At 44.8% G+C, this 25,393-nt stretch overlaps 1 protein-coding gene across 1 annotated transcript; it reads left to right on the top strand.

The window, feature by feature from the left end:
• The first annotated feature begins 674 nt into the window (after positions 1-674).
• LOC129701598 (rab11 family-interacting protein 2-like) lies at positions 675-23,612 on the top strand. Its single transcript, XM_055642878.1, has 4 exons — positions 675-1,182; positions 14,316-14,529; positions 20,818-20,866; positions 22,949-23,612. The coding sequence occupies exons 1-4, from the start codon at positions 839-841 to the stop codon at positions 23,440-23,442; spliced, it is 1,101 nt and encodes a 366-aa protein (XP_055498853.1). The 5' UTR covers positions 675-838; the 3' UTR covers positions 23,443-23,612.
• The last annotated feature ends 1,781 nt before the right edge of the window (positions 23,613-25,393 follow it).

Below are 25,393 nucleotides of genomic sequence, written 5' to 3'. Positions count from 1 at the left end.
CTCCAAATTTGAGGAAGTCCATTATTGCTCTTAAGGGAGTGCAGCATAGGTTCACCAAGTTAATTCCCGGGATGGCGTGACTGACATATGATGAAAGAATGGGTCGACTGGGCTTGTATTCGCTGGAATTTAGAAGGATGAGTAGGGAGCTTATATGAAATTCTTAGAGGATTGGACAGGGTAGATGCAGGAAAAATGTTCCCGACGTTGGGGGAGTCCAGAGCCAGGGGTCACAGTTTATGAATATGGGGTAGGCCATTTAGGACTGAGATGACAAAAAACGTTTTCATCTTGAGAGATGTGAATCTGTGGAATTCTCTGCCACAGAAGGCAGTCGAGTCCAATTTAGCTCTAAAGGGCGAAGGAAATCAAGGGATATGGTGAGAAAAGCCAGAACGGGGTACCGATTTGCCATGATCTGCCATTATCATATTGAATGGCAGTACTGGCTCAAAGGTCCAAATGGCCTACTCCTGCACCTATTTTCTATGTTTCTAAATTAAACTAGATGCAGAAGCGGGCCGTGCACGGAATCAGGTGCGCGCGCACGGGCTGGGTGGATGGGCGCGCGCAGCAGTCGCGCGTCATCCAACGCGTGCCGTCAGCGATAGAAAATAAACCGGGGAAAGAATGCGCGCGACGCCAGCATGACGTCACAAGCGGCACGGAGCCGCGCGGCGCAGGCGCGACGGCAGCTGGAAACGGGCCGAAGACGATGTGCCCGCGCGAGTATGCTGTGTCCCGCTAAACGGTCTCTGCCAGCGGCCGGCCTGCCCCCTCGTACATCCTAACCGTATTCGCCGCCCTCCTCCCTCCCCTTCCACTCAACCTTCGCGCCATGTCTTCCATCGAGCAGGACTGGTTCCCGACTCACCTGCGAGTGACGGTTATCGGCGCGAGGAATCTGAGGGCGAAGCGCAAGAAGGCTCTGAACAACTGCTACACGGTGATCCGCCTGGGCTCCGAGAAGTACATGACCTCGGTGAAGGGGGCGACGCTGAACCCCGAGTGGAAGGAGGAGTGCACCTTACCGCTGCCACTCGTACTCGACAACTCCGACAGGTGGACGCTCCATGTGACCGTCAAGCACAACAACACGCGCCACCCGCTCGACGACTTCCTGGGTCGCGTGAGCGTGCCGGTGGCCGGGCTGTACGAGAACAAGACCAGAAGGAAGAACGAGTAAGGCCCGTCCCTCCGTAAACACCCCCGCCGTTCCCACCTTGCCTTATTTCCCCTTTGCTTTTGCAGTAGGTCGATAAACTTGCGGTCATAGATTTGAGGTGATGGGTAGAAAGTGCGTTGGGTCGACTTTTTTGTGCTACCGGGCAATGTATGTTGTGTGAAACTGACAATAACAACATCAGTGACATGAGAGTAACATGAGAGCAAATAGGCCATTCCGCCCCTCAAATCTGCCATTATTCTAAAACCATCTGGTCCTCGCCACTTTCAAGGGCTCTGAAGATTGCAGATTAAATGTCGTATCAACCTCTGCCATGAATATATTTATTAATTCGGCTTCCTCTGCTTCTTGCTTGAGAATTTCAATGAGTCATGATCCTCAGAAAAAAATCATCCTCAATCCCTTATTCTGATAACTCAATTTAGGGAAATAATTCCTAACAAATTTTCCTGTGAATTTCATGTTTCAATGAGTAAAGGTCCAAACTGCTAAAATATTTTTTGCATGTCAGGCTCTTCATCTCAGGGAATAACCACAGCCTCCAGCGAAGTGTATCCTTCCTTGGAAAGAACCGAGCCACGGATCAACGTGGTTTGGTATACACTGGAGCTGATGGTGTGGTCGTTGTACATGGTCCATGTTACGATGGAAACTATTCTATTCTATTCTACTATTCTATTTGCATGTGGCCAGAGCCTGGACGAATATGAGGTTGGGTAGTCAGCTAGGAGCCAAGGATGAGATTGTGGATTCACGTGCAATACAGCCAGGTACAAGAACGTGGTTCAGTTTATGGCCAGAGCCAGGGTCCCAGAATGTGGTTTGGTGTGGGCTGTACTGATTGTAAAGCACTGGGCTGGTTTGGATGTGTGGTTGGGGCCGATGGATGCTGCCTGGTATGGGCTCAGACCGACAACTGGTGTGGCCAAGGAGGGCAGGAGTAGCCAGGAAGGAGGCAATGGGCATGTGCTCCAGCGAGTATTTGCTCCAGTGACACGCGAGCAATTAGGCGTGTGTGTGCTGGCCAACATCTACATGTGGCCACTAGGTTTAGGTTTATTGTCATATGTAGCATGTATGTGAATAGTGTGACTCGGGACGGACCATACTGGACATTGTATTGGGAACCAAACCTGGCCAGGTGAATGATGTTGCAGTGGAAGAACAATTTGGGGATAGTAATCATAACTCCATAAGTTTTAATGTGCAGGAAAGAACTACAGATGCTGGTTTAAACCAAATATAGATACAAAAAGCTGGAGTAACTCCGGGCCAGATAGCATCTCTGGAGAAAAGGAATAGGTGAGGAACAGAGAGGGACACAGCAGCATAGAGAGGGACACAGAGGAACACAGAGGCAGTCAGAGGCACTGCACGGAGGCACCGAGAGGGACACGGAGGCACCGAGAGGGACACGGAGGCACCGAGAGGGACACGGAGGCACCGGGAGGGACACAGAGGCACAGGGAGGGACACAGGGAGGGACACAGAGGCACAGGGAGGGACACGGAGGCACAGAGAGGGACACAGAGGCACTGGGAGGGTGACGGAGGCACAGAGAGGGACACAAAGACACAGAGAGGGACACAAAGGCACAGAGAGGGACACGGAAGCACAGAGAGGGAAACAGAGGCATAGAGGGACACAGAGGCACGGAGAGGGACACAGAGGCAGGGGAGCTTGCTGACTTTCTGATTTGCGGCATCTTGAGCGGGCGGCCCTGCTGCTGCGAGCGGGCGGCGGTCAAAAGAAGCGGTGGGCCAGCCGATCGTGGCTTCCGCGAGGTGAAGCCTACCCGCCCCTGTGACAGACGATCGGGTGGGGAAGACGGAGAGGAGGTCGTACCCCGTGACAGCCAGAGATCACCAGGTGGGATCGGGATCACCAGCGAGAAAAGGCGTCACGATTCCCCGAGTCCCTGCGATCGATGGAGGAATCACAGGTCTCCATAGACGGCCTCTCCCAGAGGGAGTAATGGCCGCCAGGGCCATGTTCCCACTGCGCTGCCCCGCACCCTCACCCACACGGCGATAACGACCACCGCTGACATGTTCTAAAACTTCAAGGAACCCAGTGGAGCGAGCAGCACGACCTGAGCAGCAGTTTAAAAACGCTAAGTGACAAATTTAAATAACTAAAAGTTAATAAGCCAAGAAGTACAGAAGACATAACAGGGGTGACGTCACTCGCCGCGTGAGCAGAGGCAGGCAGTCAGATCCATTGCGACGTAATCAGCGAGACCATCTCGTTTATTTTCTGCGTTATTTGAGATTTGTGAACATTTTCATAAATAACTCGAGAAATAATGCATGAAATTTTCTGATAAGGTGATTTTTGATTTCACCGGATAAATCTCTACCGGAATATGTAAAAATGTTGTCGTTAGAGCGTCGTTTCTTCAAGTAGATGAGATTGCACACAAATACACACTCGTGCACACACTCGTGCACACACACACACACACACACACACACACACACACACACTGCACGCACACACACACACACACACACACACACACACACACACACAATCAGAGTTTATAGTTATAAGGATGGAAACATGACATCCTTCCCACCAAAGCTTGTAGAAATTAAGTTGCTTTTGTATGGGCCTCAAAATTTGGGCTTCAATTTTTTCGGTTTGTTGCCGATTTGCTTTCAGTTTCAATTTTGAGATATGCAAGCGTGTTTATTGCATATCCCGCACTGCATAGCAAATTGAATAAAGTGGTAGTATGTGCACATGGTGAAATAGGAAAGACAGTGTTCCAAGTAATAGTGGGGGTGGGGGGGGGGGGGGGGGGGGGGTTGACAAATTGGGAGTATAAAGATGGAGTTAAAGGAGAAGTGAGTACAGGAAAAGTTACAAAAGTTCCCGAATTACTGGGAAAGAAAGTTCGAGAAGGGATAAGAGAGTAAGGTCATGGCCAATAGTAACTGGAGTGAGAGGGGAGGTGAATACCGAATGTAGTGGCAGATTTTTATATTATTCAAGGAATCTTTCCTCTAGCCACTATGATTGAAGACGGGTTTGGGAGATAATAATCGATACGCATTCACAAGCTCTCCACGAGACATTCAATGCCGTCGAAAGATAAATCTTCAATAACAGTCTCTTGATTAATAGTTTCTTTCCCTCATGCTTCTTCACACTAAACTAAAAACTACTAGGGTGGCTACGCGAGAATCCCAGCCGCAAACACACCTCCGACTACGTAATAAATCCCACCCACATAATTACAGGCAGATAAAATTTAAAAGTAACTGGTTATAGTTATAACATATTGTGTTAAACTAAATGGCTACTACATGGAAGTCAAAGTGTTGTATATGAACGTGCAAAGTATAAGAAATAAAGTGGATGAGCTTGATGCTCAGTTAGAAATTTGCAAGTATGATGTGGGAATTACAGAGACATGGCTGCAAGCGGACCAGGGCTGGGAACTCAATATGCAAGGGTGTACCTCCTATCGAAAAAACAGACAGGTGGGCAGAGGGGGTGGGGTAGCTCTGTTGGTGAGGATTTAAATTCAATCCCTTGCGAGGGGTGCCATAGAATCAGGAGATGTGGAGTCGGTATGGATAGAACTGAGAAATTGTAAGGCCCTAATGGAAGTTATCTACGGGCCCCCAAACAATAGCCTGGATATGGGGGGGCGGGGGTACGCAGAGGGACGGCGTTCCCCTACTTTTCAGTTTCCAGCTTGGGTTTAATGATTCCTGTAGAAAGATTTGAGTCGTTTATCACTTTATTCAACTCAGACAAAAATGATTTGTTAACTGCCACTGTTAGCACTTGTTAACAGTCAGTAGTTAACACGTACTTATACAATGTGTCATCGATACGATCCACATTCCTCAGTAAATGTAATTGTTGTTTGACCATATATTAATGACACCACGTTCCTTTGAATAAAATTCACGGGAAAATTTTTTAAACTCACTGTCAGGGCTACCGGACCACGATCACGGACTCAGGTAAAGTCACGTTATTTTATTATTCCACGTTATTTTATTTGCCGCTGTGCCTCTCTGCTGTGCCTCTGCCGCTGTGCCACTCTGCCTTTCTGCCTCTCTCCCTCTCTGCCTCTCTGCCTCTCTCCCGCTGTGCTGCTCTGCCCCTCTCCCTCTCTGCCGCTGTGCCCCTCTCTCCCGCTGTGCCCCTCTCAGCACATAGAGAACCAGATGCAAAAGACAGTGGTGGAAAATATAATTTCCAAACAATCTAAAATGCCTACTACTATTCAAGTAGTCAGCTTGAGACCAGCAGTTGGTGAATCCTCCCAACCTATATCATTCTATTTTGACTTGGAACATATGAAACTTGGTGCAAATGCAAAATCTATATATGATGGGCTTCTAAGTTGCTTACAAAGAGGTATTTTTTCAATACAGTACCTAAAAGAAAATGTGATATAATTTGTAACTGATGGTGCATCAATAATGTTAGGACAAAATGCAGGGCTTGCAAAACTATTTCTTGATGATTTCCCTAATGCAACTTTGGCACTGTGCCAGTCACAGGCTTGAACTCAGTGTAGGTGATGCATTAAATGAAGTTGCAGGTTTGAATCATTTTCAGATATTTTGTGGTAAATTGTATTCCTTATATCATAGGTCTAAGAATCAGGAGTTAACTGCAGGTGCTGAGGCTCTTCACTGTCAACTGTTGAAAATTGGTTGTGTTTTCAGTGTGAGATGGGTTGCTTCGTCTTACCGAACTGTAAAGGCAATGTGGCAGTCATATAAAGCTTTTTTGGAGCATTTTGGAAAAGCAAACTGGGATGCTTCAAGATCTAGTGCGGAGATAGCAAAGGACGAGGGGCTAAAAGAATTATTAGAATCATCAGCTTTCGTAAATAATTTGGGCTTGTTGATGGACATTTTGCTAGAGTTATCTGAACTGTCACTTGAACTGCAGAACCAAAATTGTACACTTAGTAAAGCACATGAGGAAATTAAACCAACTATCATGGTTCTAGAATGTCAAATAGAGAAGCCAGGAAAATGTTATACTCAAGTGGAGAAAGCAACAAGCCAGATGATATTTAATGGAATACATTTGAGAGCTGGAAAAGTACCTACTATACATAGACAAGTTTTTGAGGAGTTTGGTCAAAAATATGAAATCCAGGCATCTTGAATCTACAATAGCTTCCAATGATAAATGTCAAAAGTTAATTAACAAGTCAAAATATTTAGATATTAACAATATTCCAGAAGATTCACTTTTTACCTTTGGGGATAATGATGTAGAAGAAATGGCAGAACAATTTGGCTTAAATGGTCGGCTTTGTGTCAGAGTCATCAGAGAATTCAAGGAAGATAGAAAGGGAAGGTAGTTTCTGCAGATTTTCAGCAGCTGCTAACGGCTGTAAATACAATTCCGGTATCAACAGCAGAATGTGAAAGAAGCTTCAGTGGCATGAATTTCTGCATGTCACCACAACGTGCAAGACTTCAAACTGATCATCTCCCAACTCTTCTATTTATTAGTTGGTGGGACCTCCTCTGTCAAAATTCAACCCAGAAGAATATGTGAGGGCATGGCTTCTTAGTGGCAGAAGGCGTGCTAAAGAAACGGCATGCAGAAAGAAAGAGGTGACAGAAAAAAATGGAGATTATATACCATTATGGAACATTTTGTAATGTAAACAGAGAGAGAGAGAGAGATGCAAGAAAGCAGCTATGACATATAATACACAATAAACTATATTATAAATACACAATAAACAAGTTATGCATTCTTGTACACTTTAATGGGTATGACCGCACATAAAAAAATCCCCCCCCCCCCCCCCATCCTTCCCAACCTCAGCCTCAAGGACCTTGGAGTAACACTAGTTCCTAAAACCCATTTCCATCACTGGATATCGGGTGCAAGTTGAATCAAGAGTTAAAAATTGGCATGTTGTAAAGGTAATGTTATGGTTGTTATGGGAGATTTCAACATGCAGGTAGACTGCAAAAATCAGGTTGGTACTCGACCCCAAGAAAGGGAGTTTGTGGAGTGCCTCCGTGATGGATTCTTAGAGCAGCTTGTACTGGAGCCTACCAGTGAGAAGGCAATTTTGGATTTAGTGTTATGTAATAAACCAGATTTGATAAGGGAACTCGAGGTAAAGGAGCCATTAGGAGGTAGTGACCATAACATGATGTTTTATTCTACAATTTGAGAGGGAGAAGGGTAAATCGGAGGGGTCAGTAGTACAGTTGAACAAAGGGGACTATGGAGCCATGAGGGAGGAGCTGGCCAAAGTTGACTGTAAAGCAGGAATGACAGTGAAACAATAATGGCAGGTTTTTCTGGGAATAACACAGAAGGTGCAGGATCAGTTCATTCCAAAGAGGAAGAAAGATTCCAAGGGGAGTAAGGGGTGACCGTGGCTGACAAGGGAAGTCAGGGACAGTATAAAAATAAAAGAGAAGAAGTATAACATAGCAAAGATGAGCGGGAAGCCAGAGGATTGGGCAACTTTTAAAGAGCAACAGAAGATAACTGAAAAGGCATTACGGGGAGAAAATATGAGGTACGAAGGAAAGCTAGCCAAGAATATAAAGGAGGATAGTAAAAGCTTCTTTAGGTATGTGAAGAGGAAAAAAATGAGTTAAGACCAAAATTGGACCCTTGAAGACTGAAAAGGGCGAATTTATTATGGGAAGCAAGGAAATGGCAGGAGTTGAACTGGTACTTTGGATCCGTCTTTCACCAAGGAGGACACAAACAATCTCCCTGATGTACTAGTGGCCAGAGGATCTAGGGTGACAGAGGAACTGAAGGAAATTCACATCAGGCAGGAAATGGTGCTGAGGAGACTGATGGGACTGAAGGCTGATAAATCCCCAGGGCCTGTTGGTCTGCATCCCAGGAAGTGGCACTCAGGAAGTGGCACTAGAAATCGTGGATGCATTGTTGGAACATTTTCCAATGTTCTATAGATTCAGGATCAGTGCCTGTGGATTGGAGGGTAGCTAATGTTATCCCACTTTTTAGTATTTAGGATTTGAGTATAGGAGCAGGGAGGTTCTACTGCAGTTGTACAGGGTCTTGGTGAGACCACACCTGGAGTATTGTGTACAGTTTTGGTCTCCTAATCTGAGGAAGGACATTCTTGCCATAGAGGGAGTATAGAGAAGGTTCACCAGACTGATTCCTGGGATGTCAGGACTTTCATATGAAGAAAGACTGGATAGACTTGGTTTGTACTCGCTAGAATTTAGAAGATTGAGGGGGGATCTCATAGAAACTTACAAAATTCTTAAGGGGTTGGACAGGCTAGATGCAGGAAGATTGTTCCCGATATTGGGGAAGTCCAGAACAAGGGGTCATAGTTTAAGGATAAGGGAGAAATCTTTTAGGACCGAGATGAGAAAAACATTTTTCACACAGAGATTGGTGAATCTCTGGAATTCTCTGCCACAGAACGCAGTTGAGGCCAGTTCATTCCTATATTTAAGAGGGAGTTAGATGTGGCCCTTGTGGCTAAGGGGATCAGGGGGTATGGAGAGAAGGCAGGAACGGGATACTGAGTTGGATGATCAGCCATGATCATATTGAATGACGGTGCAGGCTCGAAGGGCCGAATGGCCTACTCCTGCACCTATTTTCTATGTTTCTATGTTTTTAAGAAAGGCAGGAGAGAGAGAACATTGAATTATGGACCAGTTAGCCTGACATTGGTGGTGGGGAAGATGCTGGAATCAGTTATAAAAGATGAAATAGCAGCACATTTGGATAGCAGTAGCAGGATCGGTCCGAGTCAGCATGGATTTACGAAAGGGAAATCATGCTTGACTAATCTTCTGGAATTTTTTGAGGATGTAACCAGGAAAATGGACAAGGGAGAGCCAGTGAATGTAGTGTACCTGGACTTTCAGAAAGCATTTGATAAGGTCCCATTGATAAGGCAAAATTAAAGCACATGGTATTCGGGGTAGGGTGCTGACATGGATAGAAAATTAGTTGGCAGACAGGGAGGGATTAACGGGTCCCTTTCAGAATGGCAGGCAGAGACTAGTGGGGTACCGCAAAGCTCGGTGCTGGGACCGCAGCTAATTACAATATAAATGATTTCGATGAAGTGATTAAAAGTAAAATTAGCATATTTACAGATGACACAAAGCTGGGTGGCAGTGTGAACTGTGAGGAGGATGCTATGAGGATGAAGGGTGACTTGGACAGGTTGGGTGAGTGTGCAGATGCAGTTTAATGTGGATAAATGTGAGGTTATCCACTTTGGTGGCAAAAACAGGAAGACAGATTATTATCTAATTGGTGTCAAGTTGGGAAAAGGGGAAGTGCAATGGGATCTGAGGGTCCTTGTTCATCAGTCACTGAAAGTAGGCATGCAGGTACAGCAGGCAATGAAGAATGCGAATGGCACGTTGGTCTTCATAACAAAAGGAGTTGAGTATAAGAGTAAAGAGGTCTTTCTGCAGTTGTACAGGGTCCTAATGAGACCACACCTGGAGTATTGTGTGCAGTTTTGGTCTCCATATATGAGGAAGGACATTCTTGCTATTGAGGGAGTGAAGCGTAGGTTTACAAGGTTAATTCCCCGGATAGCGGGACTGTCATCTGTTGATAGAATGGAGCGGCTGGGCTTGTATACTCTGGAATTTAGAAAGATGAGAGGGGATCTTATTGAAACACATAAGATTATTAAGGGTTTGGACACGGTAGAGGCAGGAAACATGTTCCTGATGTTTGGGGAGTCCAGAACCAGGGGCCACAGTTTAAGAATAAGGGGTAAGCCATTTAGAACGGAGATGAGGAAATACTTTTTCACACAGTTGTGAGTCTGTGGAATTCTCTGCCTCAGAGCGTGGTTGAGGCTGGTTCTCTGGATGCTTTCAAGAGAGAGTTATATAGAGCTCTTAAAGATAGCGTAGTCGAGGGATATGGGGAGAAGGCAGGAACGGGGTACTGATTGTGGATGATCAACCATGATCACATTGAATGGTGGTGCTGGCTCGAAGGGCCAAACGGCCTACCCCTGCACCTATTGTCTATTGTCTAAAGTTTAAATTTTAAATTATTTATCTTATTGGTTTCACAAACAGGATGAGGGTCTTGGAGCATTTAATAGGGCACGATATGAAATTTACTTGTTAGAAGGATAGTGGAAACCAGCATCTGCTGTCCCTTGTGTCACCAATATAAATCAGTGCTTTGATAGGCAGATCAGAGAGAATATTCCTCAAGATTATGGTGGATTGGAACTGACAGGATTAACCATAGTCATATAGCATGGAAACAGGCCCTTCATTCCAACTTGCCCACACTTACCAACATGTCCTATCTACATTAGTCCCACCAGCCTCCGTTTGGCCCACATTCTACTAAACCTATCCTATCCATGTACCGGTCTAAATGTTTCTTAAACTTTGTAATTGTACCTGCCTCAGCTACCGCTTCCATCAACTCGTTCCATTCACCCATCACCCATTGTGTAAAAACAGTTACCCTCAGGTTTCCATTTAATCTTTCTTCTCTCACCTTAAGCCTATGTCCTCTGGTTCTCAATTCCCCTACCCTGGGCAAGAGACATTGTGCATTTAAACAAACTCTTCCTCTTCCTTTTCAGCCTCCTGCACTCCAAGAAACAACGTCCTAGCATGCTCTACCTCTCCCTATAGCCCAGGCCCTCAAATCCTTGTACATTTTCTCTGCGCCCATTCTAGCTTGACAACATCTTTCCTATCAGATGTTGCTCAAAACGGAACACAATACTCTAAATATCGCCTCAACCAGTGTCTTATATAACTACAAAAAATGACAGTCAAAGATCTATATTTAATACTTTGACTGATCAAGGTCAATGTGCCAAAAGTCTTTTTACCCACCCATATACCTGTAATGCCATTTCAAGGAACTATGTGACTGCACTTCAAGATCCCTCTGCTCGACATCACTCCCCAGAGCCCCAGCACTCACGGTGTAGGTTCTGCCCATGGTAAATGTCTCCAAATTCAACACCTCACATATCTATGTATTAAATTTCATCAACCATTCTTCAGCCCACCTGCCCAACCGATCAAGATACTGCTGCAATGTTGACAACAATCTTCGCTATCTACAATTCCACCCACTTTTGTGTCACCTGCAAACTTGCTGATCATGCCATGTACGGTCTCACCCAAATCATTGATATAGATGACAAATGGCAATGGGCCCAGCGCTGAACCCTGTGGCACGCCACTACAGGTGCACAACCTTTTATCCGACAGCCTTGGGACCAGACACTTTTCGTAATTCAGAATTTGTCGGTCTTCGGAATGGAAATTTTTTAGCGTAGATTTTAATGGCTGGCTCAGTGGTAGAGTGCTCGGCTCATATCCGCAAGGTCGCGAGTTTGCGCCTTGATCCCGGCAGTTACTCGGTCGCGAGTTTGAGTCTTCAATGTAGGTTTTTTTTTGCAGAATAAATGTTTGTATGAAATGCAGTGTGTTGAATGAATTCCTCAATTTGTAAATGTGCCCGCAGCATTGAATCACCTCCCGCACTCATGTCACCCTAGCGGGGCTACATGCCCTTAGGCGATCTAAGGTCGCGAGTTTGCGTCTTGATCCCGGCAGATACTCGGTCGCGAGTTTGAGTCTTCAATGTAGTTTTTTCTTGCAGAATAAATGTTTGTATGAAATGCAGTGTAGGAGAGGTGTACTGACTGTGGGCAGAACTTTGGAAGTGATTGCCCACCAGTCTAAAAAGCCGCTGTGTCTCCCTGTCCCTGGGATAGCAGGGGGCGTTCAAACAGCACAATACCCCCCTCCCCCTCCAACTCCAGAGGAATCCTCTCCCCGATGGGCCGCTACGGCGCCAAGTGGCAGTTTACCCACAGCCCGAGCTGCGCCTCCTCATCCGCCACCCCAAGACTTACCTTGCACACCATCAGGTTCTGCCCCTACGTGTTCCTCTGGAGTTGGAGCGGGGCTGGGCTGGGAGTTGCTGCTGGCTGTGGGTCTCTGGGATCTCCGTCCTTGCAGTGGGCCTGGGGGGTCGCTGTCCCGTTGGTCCTGACGTCTCCGGCCACCCCCCTGGACAGGAGCTGAGACTGGGAACTGTACCGCCCTTGCCCCCTCCCTCTGCAACTGCAAACAACCCCACTCTCCTGCAAGGGCGGTACAGTTCCCGGAGGATAGCAGGTGGCCGGAGACGTCAGGACCAACAGGAACCCGCTCCCCGATGGGCCCCTACGACGCCCCGAGCTGCGCCCCGTCATCAGCAACCCAGGTTCCTAAGTAGTTGGAGCGGGGCTGGGCTGGGCTGCTGTTGGCTGTGGGTCTCTGGGATCTCCGTGCTTGCGGTGGGCCTGGTGGTCGACGTCCAATTGGTCCTGACGTCTCCGGTGACTCGCACCGATCTGCTGCCATCGCCGACGTGAAGACAGTACAAAGCCCCCGCGCCGGTGCAATGAGCGGGGAGCTGGAGAGGGGAGGGAAGGGGTCACACACATGGCCGGAAAGCAGAGGGGTGTAGGGGGTGGTGACAGATGGGGCCAACAATGAGTGGAGAAAGACAGAAACACCGACGTGCAAAGGAGACCTACAACAGTGCATGATCTCTCTCCCGTGGCAGGTGACTGTCGCTGGGAAACTGAAGGGAGCGACAATCTGCTGCTGCCTCCCTGAGTTAAAGAGTTCCCACGGTAGACTCACGATACATAGGCGGCCTAGCTCGGGGATTCTTGAATCCCCCGAATAAATAATAAAGACGAGATAAACGTTAAGTAAAACTTTAAACATAAACTGGTGAGCTTTGGTGTGCAGACGACATCCTGGAAAAAATGTCCGGTTTCTTCCAGGTAGGCGATATACCCTCCCGGGCAATATACCCTCCACTTCTCTTTTATGAAGGGGATTTAGTTCCCCTTTTTTCGAGGACCGACCGGAGGTTCCACTGTCACCTCTGCGGGCCGCCCTCGGTGAACGCTAATTCAACTTTGTCTTTGGATTCCTACTCTCCCACGCAATGTACCCTCGGCTTTTCTTTTATGAATGGGGATTTAGTTCCCCTTTCTTCGAGGACCGACCGGAGGTTCCGCTGTCACCTCTGCGGGCCGCCCTCGGTGAACGTCCTGTCTCCCTGTCCCTGGGATAGCAGGGGGCCATCAAACAGCACAATACCCCACTCCCCCTCCAACTCCAGAGGAATCCGCTCCCCGATGGGCCGCTACGGCGACAAGTGGCAGTTCGCCCACAGCCCGAGCTGCGCGACCCCAAAAACACGATGGCCCTTGCACACCATCAGCTTCTGTCCATACGGGGAGCGTGTTCCTCTGGAGTTGGAGCGGGGCTGGGCTGGAGTTGCTGATCTGGGATCTCCGTGCTTGCAGTGGGCCTGGGGGTCGGTGTCCCGATGAGGGGGCGCAGCTCGGGGAGCGGCTTCTGGTGGTCCTGACGTCTCCGGCCAGTTTGCAGTTTTCCTCTGTAGTTGGAACGGGGCTGGGCTGCTGCTGGCTGTGGGTCTCTGGGATCTCGGACAGGCAGCAGCATATTGTCAATTATTAACCCTCCCGCGCAATATACCCTCACCTTTTATTTTATGAATGGGGATTTAGTTCCCCTTTCTTCGAGGACCGGGACCGACCGGAGGTTCCGCTGTCACCTCTGCAGGCCGCCCTCGGTGAACGTTTTCAAGGACCTTTCTTCAAGGACCGAAATTTTTTTCGCTATTCGGAGGTTTTCGTTATTTGGATCGTCGGATAAAAGGTTGTGCACCTGTAGTCCCAGGCCTCCAGTCTAAAAAGCATCCATTCATCATCACCCTCTGCTCCCTTCTATGAAAGACGAGAGCTGCATACAGTACTCCAAATGCTGGCTAATCAATGCTTTATAAGTCTTGTACTCAATCCCAAAACGATGAAGGCAAGCATACCATATGCCTTTTACACTTTATCTGCTTGTATTGCCACTTTTAGGAACGTATGGACTTTGTGGCTATTTTGTAAGTAAAGAATAAATGATACAGGGCAGAATTTCTCCATGAGAATAGCATTTTGCACGATGTGCAGGGCAATAAGGTATGGAGGGAACATGTAGGTTTGCTGTTCATGTGGAAATTGTGTATGTACTTGTTTTCTTTGTTAAAAAGGCAGAAACTTTTAATATTTCTTATTTCTTTATAGATGGCATGATCTCCAGTCAAAACCATCCAAACTGGCAAAAGACAGAGGCCAAATACAACTTGCTTTTCAATTCCTACGTGACAACATGACAGCAAGTGCATATGAACTATCCAAGGGTAGACCTCAGTCTGTATTTGATAAGTTTAAGGATAAAGTAGCCTCCTTAAAGTATGGAATGACTCATGAGATTTTACCACCTGAAGAGTCCAGCACTGTGAGTAAATAACGTTTTAATTATTTTTTCCTGTGATCTACCTTCAAGTTCTTGAGAATGTAGTTGGTATTTTAGTGTATTCAGCTTTGAGACAAGTAGCCAGAGACCCAGGTTCAATCTTGATCTTGGGTATTATCTATGTAGAGCTTTCACATTCTCACTGTGACCAGGTAGGATTCCTCATGCTCCAGTTCCCCCCCCTCCCCATATCCCAAAGATGTGCAGATGTTAGGTTAACTAGCTGCTGTAAATTTCTCCAGTGTGTAGGTAATTGATAGAATCTGACAATATGGAGAGAATACAGTTGGATTATATTAGTGTAGGATTGGTGTATGTGGGTGGCTGGTGGTCAGCGTGGATTTAGTGGACCAAAGGGCTTGTTTCCATGCTGCATATCCTCTCCCCAATAAGATGATAGAGGATTTTAATGTTTGGAGTTAACAATGTGAGTACAGAAGCACATTGATGGCCGACAACAAACTATTCAGAAATCTCCACGGTTCAGTATTTGGTTCACCAATTTTCCTGTGCTCACTTGAAACTCACTGGGATCCTAGTTCCCTTGAAATTCAGTGGAGCCACAGTTATTGAGTCATACAGTGTGGAATCAAGTTCTTTGGACCAATTTAACCCATACCGACCACATGTCCCATCTACACTAGTCCCACTTGCCTGTGTTTGGCCCACATCCCTCTAAACCTGTCCTTTCCATGTACCTGTCTAGTTGCTTTCTTGAACGTTGCGGTTGTCCCTGCCTCAACTACCTCCTCCAGCAGCTCATTCCATACACCCACCAACCGTTGTGTGAAAAAGTGCATCTACCTGATCTATTCCTCCCTTGATTTGATACAATATAAGATCACCCCTCATCCTTCTGTGCTCCATTGAATAGAGTCCTGGCAACATCCTTGTAAATCTTCTCTGAACTCTTTCAAGCTTGACAATATCTTTCCTGCTACTTAGTGCCCAGAACTGAACACAATATTCTAAATGCGATCTCACCAACGTGTTATACAACTGCAACACGACCTCCCAACTTCTATACTCTGACTGATGAAGGCCAATGTGCCAAAAGCCTTTCTGACCACCTTATCTACCTGTGACTCGACCTTCAAGGAACCGTGCACCTGCACTCCTAGATCCATCTGCGCTACAACACTCCCCAGATGCCTACCATTCACTGTGTAGGTCCCCCCCTTGTTAGATGTCCAAAAATACAACACCTCATACTTCTCTGTATTAAATTCCATCAACCATTCTTCAGCCCACCTGGCCAATCGATCCAGATCCTGCTGCAATCTTTCCCAACCATCTTCACTATCTGCAAAACCACCCACTTTTGTATCATCAGCAAACTTGCTAATCTTGCCCTGTATGTTCTCATCCAAATCATTTATGTAGATGACAAACAGTAACTTGCCCAGCACCGAACCTTGAGGTACTCCACCAGTCACAAGCCTCCAGTTCAAGAAGCAACTGTCCACCATCACCCTCTGCTTCCTTCTATGGAGCCAATTTGTTATCCCTTCAGCTATCTTTCCTCAGATCCCATGCGATCTAACCTTCCAGAGCAGCCTACTGTGCGGAACCTTCTCAAATGCCTTACTGAAATCCGTGTATACAACATCTACAGCTCTGCCCTCATCAACCTTTTTGGTCACGACTTAAAAATACTTAATCAGATTTGTGAGACATGACCTCCCACTTCCAAAACCATGCTGACTATCCCTAATCAGTCCTTGCCCGTCCAGATGCCTCGATAACCTATTCCCCAGAATACTCTCTATTAACTTTCCAACTACAGATGTTAATAATAATAATAATAATACATTTTATTTTTGGGCGATTTTCAAATCTCAAGGTCACCTTACAAAGATTAAACAGAAGAGAAAAAAAACCCCCATATAGTCAGAGAAAAATAAATAATAAGGACATCATCAATACACAAATTAAAGATAGAAATCGCTCCAAAGACACAAAATAAAAAAAAATAAAAAAACACAATGTGAAGAGAGAGCAGCGGCAGCTAAAGCGCGCCAGCGTCCACTCTCTCTTCCGACAGCCATCTTGGACACAGACTAACAAAGTACCTTACATACAGAAAAATCATCCCCCCACAGTGGTTACCACTGTGGGGGAAGGCACAAAAGTCCAGTCCCCAACCCCAGTTCTCCCAAAAGTCAGGCCTATTAAGGCCACCGCTGTTGCCTCAACGGAGGCCCGATGTTCCTGGCCGTTCTAACCGGGTGGTCTTGCCCCGGCGTCGGGAGAGTCCTCACAGCGGCTGGGCCACCTGGAACGGCCGCTTCCTAGCAGGGGATTGTCGGCTTCCGAAGCCGACAAGGACGCACCGAGTTGGAGCTCCCAGGCTCCCGATGTTAATGTCGGCGCCGCCCGCTCCGCAGACCCGCAGCCTGGAGGTGTTGCTCTCGGCGGTCCAGCTCACCGGAGCTCCAGCGCGGCGACCCAGGCAAGGCATTGCCCGCTCCGCTCCGCGATGGTGCTCCAGCGCTGTGCCGCCACCGAAGCCGAGGTGTTGGGCGGTCCCCACCAGGAAACGGCGCTCCAAGCCCGCTGGTAGGCCACGAGGACGGGTCGACGGGTAACCCAGAGAAAAAGCTGCCTCACCGACCAGGTAGGGACCTAGAAGTAAGGTTACCTCCTTCCCCCCACAATAAGAAGTCCATTTCTCCGAATAAACGACGAACAAAACGAACTAAAAACTGGAAAAAAAAATGAATTAAATGGACGGCTGCTGGTTAGCAGCCGTTCCCCAAGATGGCTCCTCCTCCAATTGATGTTAAGCTCACCGACCTATAGTTCCTAGCATTTTCCCTGCAGCCTTCTTGAAAAGAGACACAACATTTGCTATCCTCCAGTCTTCCGGCACCTCTTCTGTATTTAAGGATGATTTGTAAATTTCAACCAAGGCTACCGCAATTTCCTTCGGTTTCCAACAATGTCCTTGGATATATCCGATGATGGCCCTGGATATTTGTCTACCTTCATACATGATAGTACCTTCAGTACTACTTCGACGGTAACACTGACTGCTCTCAAGACACTTCCATTGACTGCCCCAAGTTTCTCCGTCCTTCTGTCTTTCTCCTCAGTAAATACAGAGGAGAAATCTCATTGAGGACCTTGCCCATTTCCCAATACTAGATCCAGTATTGCCCTCTCACATGTGTGGGGCCTCTACATACTGCTTGTTCTTGTATATGTTCCAATGGAGAAAATGTACAATCTGCAATAACATGAAGATCACGAAAGATTGAAATGCTTGTATTATGAATGCTGCCTGAAGTACCCAGAGTGGCGTCTAACGGCACTAGGTCTGTACTCGCTGGAGTTGAGGATGGGGGGGGGGGGGGGGGGGGGGGGGGGGGGGGGGGGGAACACCTCATTGAAACTTAACGGGTAGTGAAAGGCTTATATAGAGCGGATGTGGAGAGGATGTTTCCACTAGTGGGAGAGTTTAGGACCTGAAGGCATAGCCTCAGAATTTAGAAAGGAGATGAGGAGAAATGTCTTTAGTTAGAGGGTGGTGAATCTGTGGAATTCTTTGTCACAGAAGGTTGTGGAGGACGTCAATGGATATTCTAAAGGCAGAGGTAGATAGATTTTTGATTACTACGGGTGTCCGGGATTATGGGGAGTAAGCAGGGGAATGGTGTTAGGAGGGAGGTAGATCAGCCATGATTGAATGACGGAGTAGACTTGATGGGCCGAATGGCCTAATTCTGCTCCTATCACATGACTTTATGAATCAAGAACCAGAGGACATAAGTATAAGGTCAGAGGGGAAGATTGAATAGAAACCTGTGGGGTAACTTTTTAGTGGTGGGCTTATGGAATGAGCTGCCAGAGGAGGTAGTCGAGGTATTATAACAACTTTTAAAATATATATTTTCAAAGATACATGGATACAAAAGGTTTAGAAGGATATGGAGCGAACACTGGCAGATGAGACTAGCGTAGATGGAACGTCTTGGTCCGCATGGGTATGCTGTGCCGAAGGTCCTGTTTTCAGTGCTCTATGACTCTAAAGAGGGTGATTGATTAAAAAGATAGTGAATTTAAAATTTGAAGTGAATTTGAGCATAGATGGAGGAGAGGTAAATAGGTGTTTTCAACCTGTAGACATGGGGAATTTGGATAAAGGATACTGTTCAAATTCAGATTTGTTTGCATTATCTTTAGTTATGCAAGTTAACCACAGATGGTGGAAAGATTCACCATCTGTGGTTAATCTAAAAGATTAAAAAGACATCCAAGTAGCATATAATTGCACAAAAATGGGTGGCAAGTCAGAACATTGGACAAAATATACAAAACTGCAATGATGACTAAAAGACTAATTAGGGAAGAAAAATTAAAGTGTAAGATAAAGCCAGCCAAAAATATACAAATAATTAAGTGTTTTTTTAAAAAGAGTTAACAAAACTAAGTGCTGGCCAAAAGAACGTTATACTGAGGAATAAATAATGGAAAGCAATGAAATGCAGATTAATTAAACAGGTATTCAGCCTTAAATAGAAAATATAAGAAAGGGCTTACCGGAAAAGCTGTAAATTTGGAATGGGAAGGGAGGCACATACTCAATACGTTCATCAGGAAAATGGTAGTGCGGGAGTTATTGAAGATGCAGGAGATGCCACAAAGTACTGGAGTAACTCAGCAGTTCTGGAGAACTTGGACAGGGAGACATTTTGGGCCAGGATATTTCTTCAGATTGATTAAAGATCTTTTGGTGCTGATGGACTTCATCATGGGTTTTAAATGGCTGGTACAAAAGTTGGTGCATTGATTTTACTTTTCTAAGACTCCCTAGATTGATAACAGCAAATGTAAGTGAGCAAAGCACCAAATCCTATTACAGACAGTGCCTTTATTCATGTTTTTTAATTTAAAAAAACTGAGGCCCTCAGACCGATATCACTTGTAATATTTTGTCAAAAGATAATAATATATTTAAACGAGTTAAGACAGAAGGCAAAGATCTGGCATATGAAGTATAATATGAGAAAATATGGTATTGAAAGAATGTAATTTAGATCTAAAGGCGGCACAGTGGTGCAACTGGTGTAACTGCTGCCTCATAGCGACAGAGACCGGGTTTGATCTTGACCTTGGGGGCTGTCTTTGTGGGGTTTGCAAATTCTCCCTGTGACCTCGTGGGTTTCCATAGGGTGCTCCGGTTTTCTCCCACATCTGAAAGACCTGTGAGTTTTTAGATTAATTGGACTCTATAAATTTGCCCTGGTGTGTAAAGAATGGATGGAAAAGTGAGATAACATAGAACTAGTGTGAACAGATGGACTCGGTGGCTGAAGGGCCTGTTTCCATTTTGTATCACTAAACAAGGAAGCGAGAGTTTGTAGACTCCGAGATGTAGACTTTGAGACTCTGGGATGTTTGAATGCAAAACATTAATAGGCAGGTACAGCAAGCAATTATTATTTATTTGGAGAACTGAATACAAAAGGAGGGAGAAAAAGACAACGTACTGGAGTAATACTCTGGTTCAGGCATCAGTTCTGGAGAACAAGGAAAGGTGATGTTTTGTGTCTGAATCCTGCTATCATAGGTGGATCTCTCTCCCATGTCTCTTCTGTGTCCCATAGTTCTGCTCTCCACCCCCCACCCTCCAAATGGAACAAGGATTGAGTTCCCCTAGTCCTCTGGTGTTCCCAGTGTGGCTTCCTGCACATCAGCTTTTGTACTCGGCCCACAAAAAATGAAAATAAATCCAATTTTCAAAGAATTGACTGGCTTTTATTCCAGTAATCCCCGTATCATTCCTGAGATGATCTCTGACCATGTGCTGTTCTGGCATCAGTAATTTCTATGGCAGGTATCTTGCCCATGAAGGACAATATATTATCATCCATTCATATGACTTAATTTTCTAATATTGGATAATCATTGGTAATGAAGAAAGAGAACCCTGACCAGCTTTCCTCTTGTCTATTAGGGTAAGAGTTGAAAATGGATCTTGGGCTTTCTACAATTATCACCCAACTCTGAAGTGCTAACCCCACCTGACCCCTGAGTGACCAGGGCATTTTTCTTCAAAATTACTTATTGTGAATTGCCCATTAACTTTTTTTAAATTTTAGCCTATAGTGTTAGTTTAGGTGCCTAATGTAATGCAGTTATGTGCATAAAGCAGTTCTTGTAATGTGAAATTAAATGTACATTTGAAGGGTAGAAGATTTAAAAATACTCTTCACCCACTTAGTAGGTTCCAAGATTGTTAAACTAATTTTGTGCTTCATTGAATAGAGCTTGAAACATCCCAGAAATGGAAGAATGTCAAAATCGCATAGTTATGGTAAGAAATCCAAAGTTTAGTTTATAGTTTTCTGGTTTGATCATTCTGGGAAATCTTTCTCAAGGGAATAATATATTAGAATATTACCTCAAATCACCATCACAATAATACTTTATTAGCCAAGTATGTTTTGCAACATACGAGGAATTTAATTTGCCAAGTCAGTCAAACAATAAAAAGCAATGGAAGACACAAATAACATTTTAACATAAACATCCACCACAGTGACGGAAGGCGGAAAAAAGTTCTATGCTCTCCCGCGGTCGGGGATCTCGAGCCCTCCGTTGACGGGACGATCTTGACTCCCGTAGCCGGCGGCGTTTAGGCCCTCCGTATCGGGCCGATCAGCTCCTGCATCGGAGGGGTGTCAGCTCCCCTGTGCCGGCGATCGAACCCCGCGTCGGGGCTGGTCGAGCCTCTGGGTCGTTGGAGCTTCCCGACTAGCCTCTCCCGAGACTGCGAGCTCTTGATGGTAAGTCCGCAGGCTATGGTTGGAGCGATCCCAGGCAAGGGATTGGCTCCGATGTTAAGTCCACGCCCCGCGGTGGGGTCTAAAGTCAGTCCAAGGAGGCCTCCAGCTTCATCGATGGTAGGCTGCAGATCGGCCGGAGATGCGACCCGGAAAATAATCGCATCTCCGTCAAATTCGGTGTGTTCTAACCTTGTAGGAACTGCAGAATTTTTAACAGGAACATGTGATGTTTGACAGGGTAATTTGTGTCTCAGGTGGTGCACTCATTCCATTATTTACACACTGTTTCCCATGCATGGACTGATAATTCTCAATACCAACCTGAATGCTTATCTGCTTTAAGTCAACGTGGGACAGGGATTACCAAGAGTCGATGAGGATTTCATTTCTTCAGAGAGGGTTTGAGCACATTCCTGATTCAATTCCACCATTTACATTATTATCTCTTCCCAATACAACTTTGAAGTAGAATGTCTGTTTTGGAAGTCAGGCGTGCAGACTTTGTGGTCAGTCTAGTAGAGCCATTTGAGTATTATTTGGGATGTTGGCTTGGGAGAGGATGCTGGCATTCAGCAAATATAGGTGTATAAGTACTTGTCTTCATCCTCATCTCTTTTATGATCCTCGTTATCCACCCCCTGTAGACCAGGAGTTTACCCGGAATAATTGGGGCTGAAGTATCTTGACAAATATTCTCAAGAATTGAACCAGAAAAAAATCTATTCATGTACCCTTAGAACTTAGAAAAGTACAACACAGGAACAACCCATCGCCTGCAATGTCCATGCCGAGCAAGATGCCAATTAACCTAATCTCATCTGGCTGCAAATGATCCATACCCTCCATTTCCTGCAAATCAATTTACCTATCTAAAAGCATGTTAAATGCCTCTATCATATCTGCCTATGCCTTTACTCCTAGCAGTGTGTTCCAGGCAACCACCGTCTGTGTAAAAAAAAAAAGGCCTGCACATCTCCTTTAAACTTTGTCCCTTTCACTTGAAAGGTATGCCCTCTAGCCTTTGACATTTCACACCCTTGATAAAAGTCTGACTGTCAACCCCACGTATGCCTTTATTCCATCGGGGAAGTTATGAGGAGTAATGGAACTTCTACTCATTTTGTTAAACATTGAATCTGTAGAAAAAATATTTCACTACTGTGGTATTCTAGTAGATTGGTTGCTAAGTTTCAATCATATTACAATTGGTTTCCATATAGATTTATAGCTAACATCCTGCTTTTTTCATGTGGTAATTGCCTGAGACCAAAATTTTACATTCACTCCAATAGAAAACAAAACACAAATATCAGCAGTCCTACCATCCAGTTAACAACACTGGTGGACTGGGAATATGTTTCCACTCCCTTCATAACTGGAGAAGTTAAATGGCATGGGATGTAACAAAAAAATACATTAATCGCTCCCCCAAAAAATTATAAAAATGGGATGTCCAATGCTATTTTGAATCCAGTAAGACTATAATCCGAAAACAAAGACTTTAGGGCGTTTTTGGAATGGGATAGATTTTGTGACATTTGTATTAGCTTTATGAAGGCCCCAGAATAGGGTTGTGCTTCATATAAAAAATTGTTTTTTTCATTACACAGTTGCTCAGATGGACTCCAGAGGTGAAACAAATTCAACCTTTAATTCAGCTGAGGCAAACAAGCAAAGTGGGTCTGAGGTTTATTCTTATCCTCTTCGTAGTTTCAATAAAAACTCTGGAGATGATGTGCAATCTCAGTCGAGGAAAGAAGATGCCCTCTATGTGGAAGATAAGCCTGAGACAACAACTGCTCTGAAGCTAGAAGAAACAAAAGTTACGAAATTAGAAACTAAAGATACTGACCATATCCAAACATACGAATCTGCTGATATTGCACAGGAGCTAGCCAAAAGGGAAACAAACAAGGACAAAGTTATAACATCTTATAATCGTCCAATGGAACCCGTAAAGCCCCCTCGGTTTGATGATAATGTGATCCTATCATCTTTTATATTAGCTGGTGGGGGTCAGGATGGTGCAATAGAGAGATGGAGAGTAAAATCTCCCGCTTGTTGTACCCAATGCTTTCGACAGGCTGAGTTAAGAAGCCGGTAATAGCTTTAAATTATCCATATGCACTCAAGACACCACAGACTGTTCATGTTACCTCAAATATGGGGAGAACATCATGGCTGATTCGAACAAAACACCTACATGAGCCTTTTAGATGTGTTCAATAAAGTGAAATCGTGCACCAATTCTGTCTCTTTACAGTGTACTTATTAACATGTAACCATGTTTAAAGTTTGAATTAAATGTTAAATATAATGCATCTCCAGAATAGTGAAGTACACATTTGAAATCAATCCAAAGTTGGCACAGTATAGGATCTGCTTTAAGTTTATTTGGAATTGCTAGATTTTCTTGAAGGGGATCCTCAGAACCATCTGCTGTCTTAGAACGTGAAAAATGTTATTTGCTTACTCACAAAATCTTTTGCCAAATGCTCTAAACTGCATGCTGTTGAATCTTTGGAGAAAGCCAAATCTCAGCTTTGCATATTTTTACAATAAGGAGGAAGTGCTATTGCTGTGTCTTGCAATGCATTACGGTAAATGTCACATCAGTGTCATAGAGTCATACAGCATTGAAACAGGCCCTTCGGCGCAACTCATACACACCACCCAACTGCCCCAGCTAAGTGTGTCCAATGCATCCACATTTGGCCCATATCACTCTGAACCATTCCTATCCATGTTCCTGTCCAAATGTTTCTTAAATGTTGTAATTGTGTCTACCTCAACTACTTCCTCTGGCAACTTGTTCCATATACCGACCGCCCTGCTACTCTTAAAAAATGACGGGTTCCTGTGAGCCAAGCTGTCTACCAATCATCGGTCGGTTATCAGAATATTGGATAATTGTGTAACAGTTTGTCAGAGAACATTAATTCTGTTCCAATTGACTAATTCCAATTCACCAGACCTTCAAGACAATAATTAGTAAGTGGCGTCTTGCCTCCCACAAAGGATGATCATGTGTGGATGACTTTTTACATAACTAAACATAACTAAGTACCTTTGTAACATGGAAAAGCTGTGAAAATATTGCCCTTTTAGTTCTTGGTTCCTTTACCTCGGGAGAAAAACGGTGTGTATGTATCCTATCTATTCCCCTCATGATTTTATACATCTTTGTAAGATCACTCCTCAGCCTCCTGAGCTCCAAGGAAGAGTCCTATCCTGCCCACCCTCTCCCAATAGCTCATGCCCTTGAGTCCTGGCAATATCATTGAAATCTTTTCAAAATTATACTTGTATTAATGATTTGGATGAATATGTAAAATCAAAAATGAATAAATATATTTTGTTATCCACTTCTGTGGAAAAATTGGAAAAATGCTGGCATCCTAACCACAATATTTGACAGGAAAGACTGGCGACTGGTTTTAAATGGTCAAAATTGCGTTCATCAAAACAATGTAAATAGAACAATTTTAGAGGAAAGTTCATATTATAAATATGAATAAGATCATCATGCCTAAAATAAACCAAAGAACTTTTGTTTTAATTTGCCTGATCAACTTTCCCCATCACTTGCCATTTAATGAAGTCAGTAATGTGAAACAAAAGTACCAGAGTTTGGGTATAAAGCAGGACCGAAGGCATTTAGCTAATCAGGTTCATGTAATTGTCTCAATATAAAGCAATGGTAAGTATGGAGTTATGAGCGGGAATGCTCCTAACAAATGATAGGTTCCCGTGAACCCAGCTGTCTACCAATCATTAGCCATTTGTCATAATATTGGGTAATTGTGCAACAGTTTGTCAGGAAGATTAATTCTGTTCCAATTGACCAATTGCAATTCAGTTGGCCTTCAAGACAATAATTAGTAAGGGGCCTCTTGCCTCCCACAAAGGATGACCTTTTAAAAAACTAAATGTCAACCAAGCACTCTTAACATATTCAGCTGAGGGCCATTAAAGGAGTTTTAATATTTTGAAAAATAAATTTTACCCCTTCCCAGTAAGGTAAATCAAATAAACCTCCAGAATATTTTTGCAAC

The sequence above is a fragment of the Leucoraja erinacea genome, chromosome 11, assembly GCF_028641065.1.
Source record: "Leucoraja erinacea ecotype New England chromosome 11, Leri_hhj_1, whole genome shotgun sequence".
NCBI lineage: Eukaryota > Metazoa > Chordata > Chondrichthyes > Rajiformes > Rajidae > Leucoraja > Leucoraja erinaceus.
The sequence above is the reverse complement of the archived record's forward strand: the minus strand, read 5'-3'. Positions and strand labels throughout refer to the sequence as shown.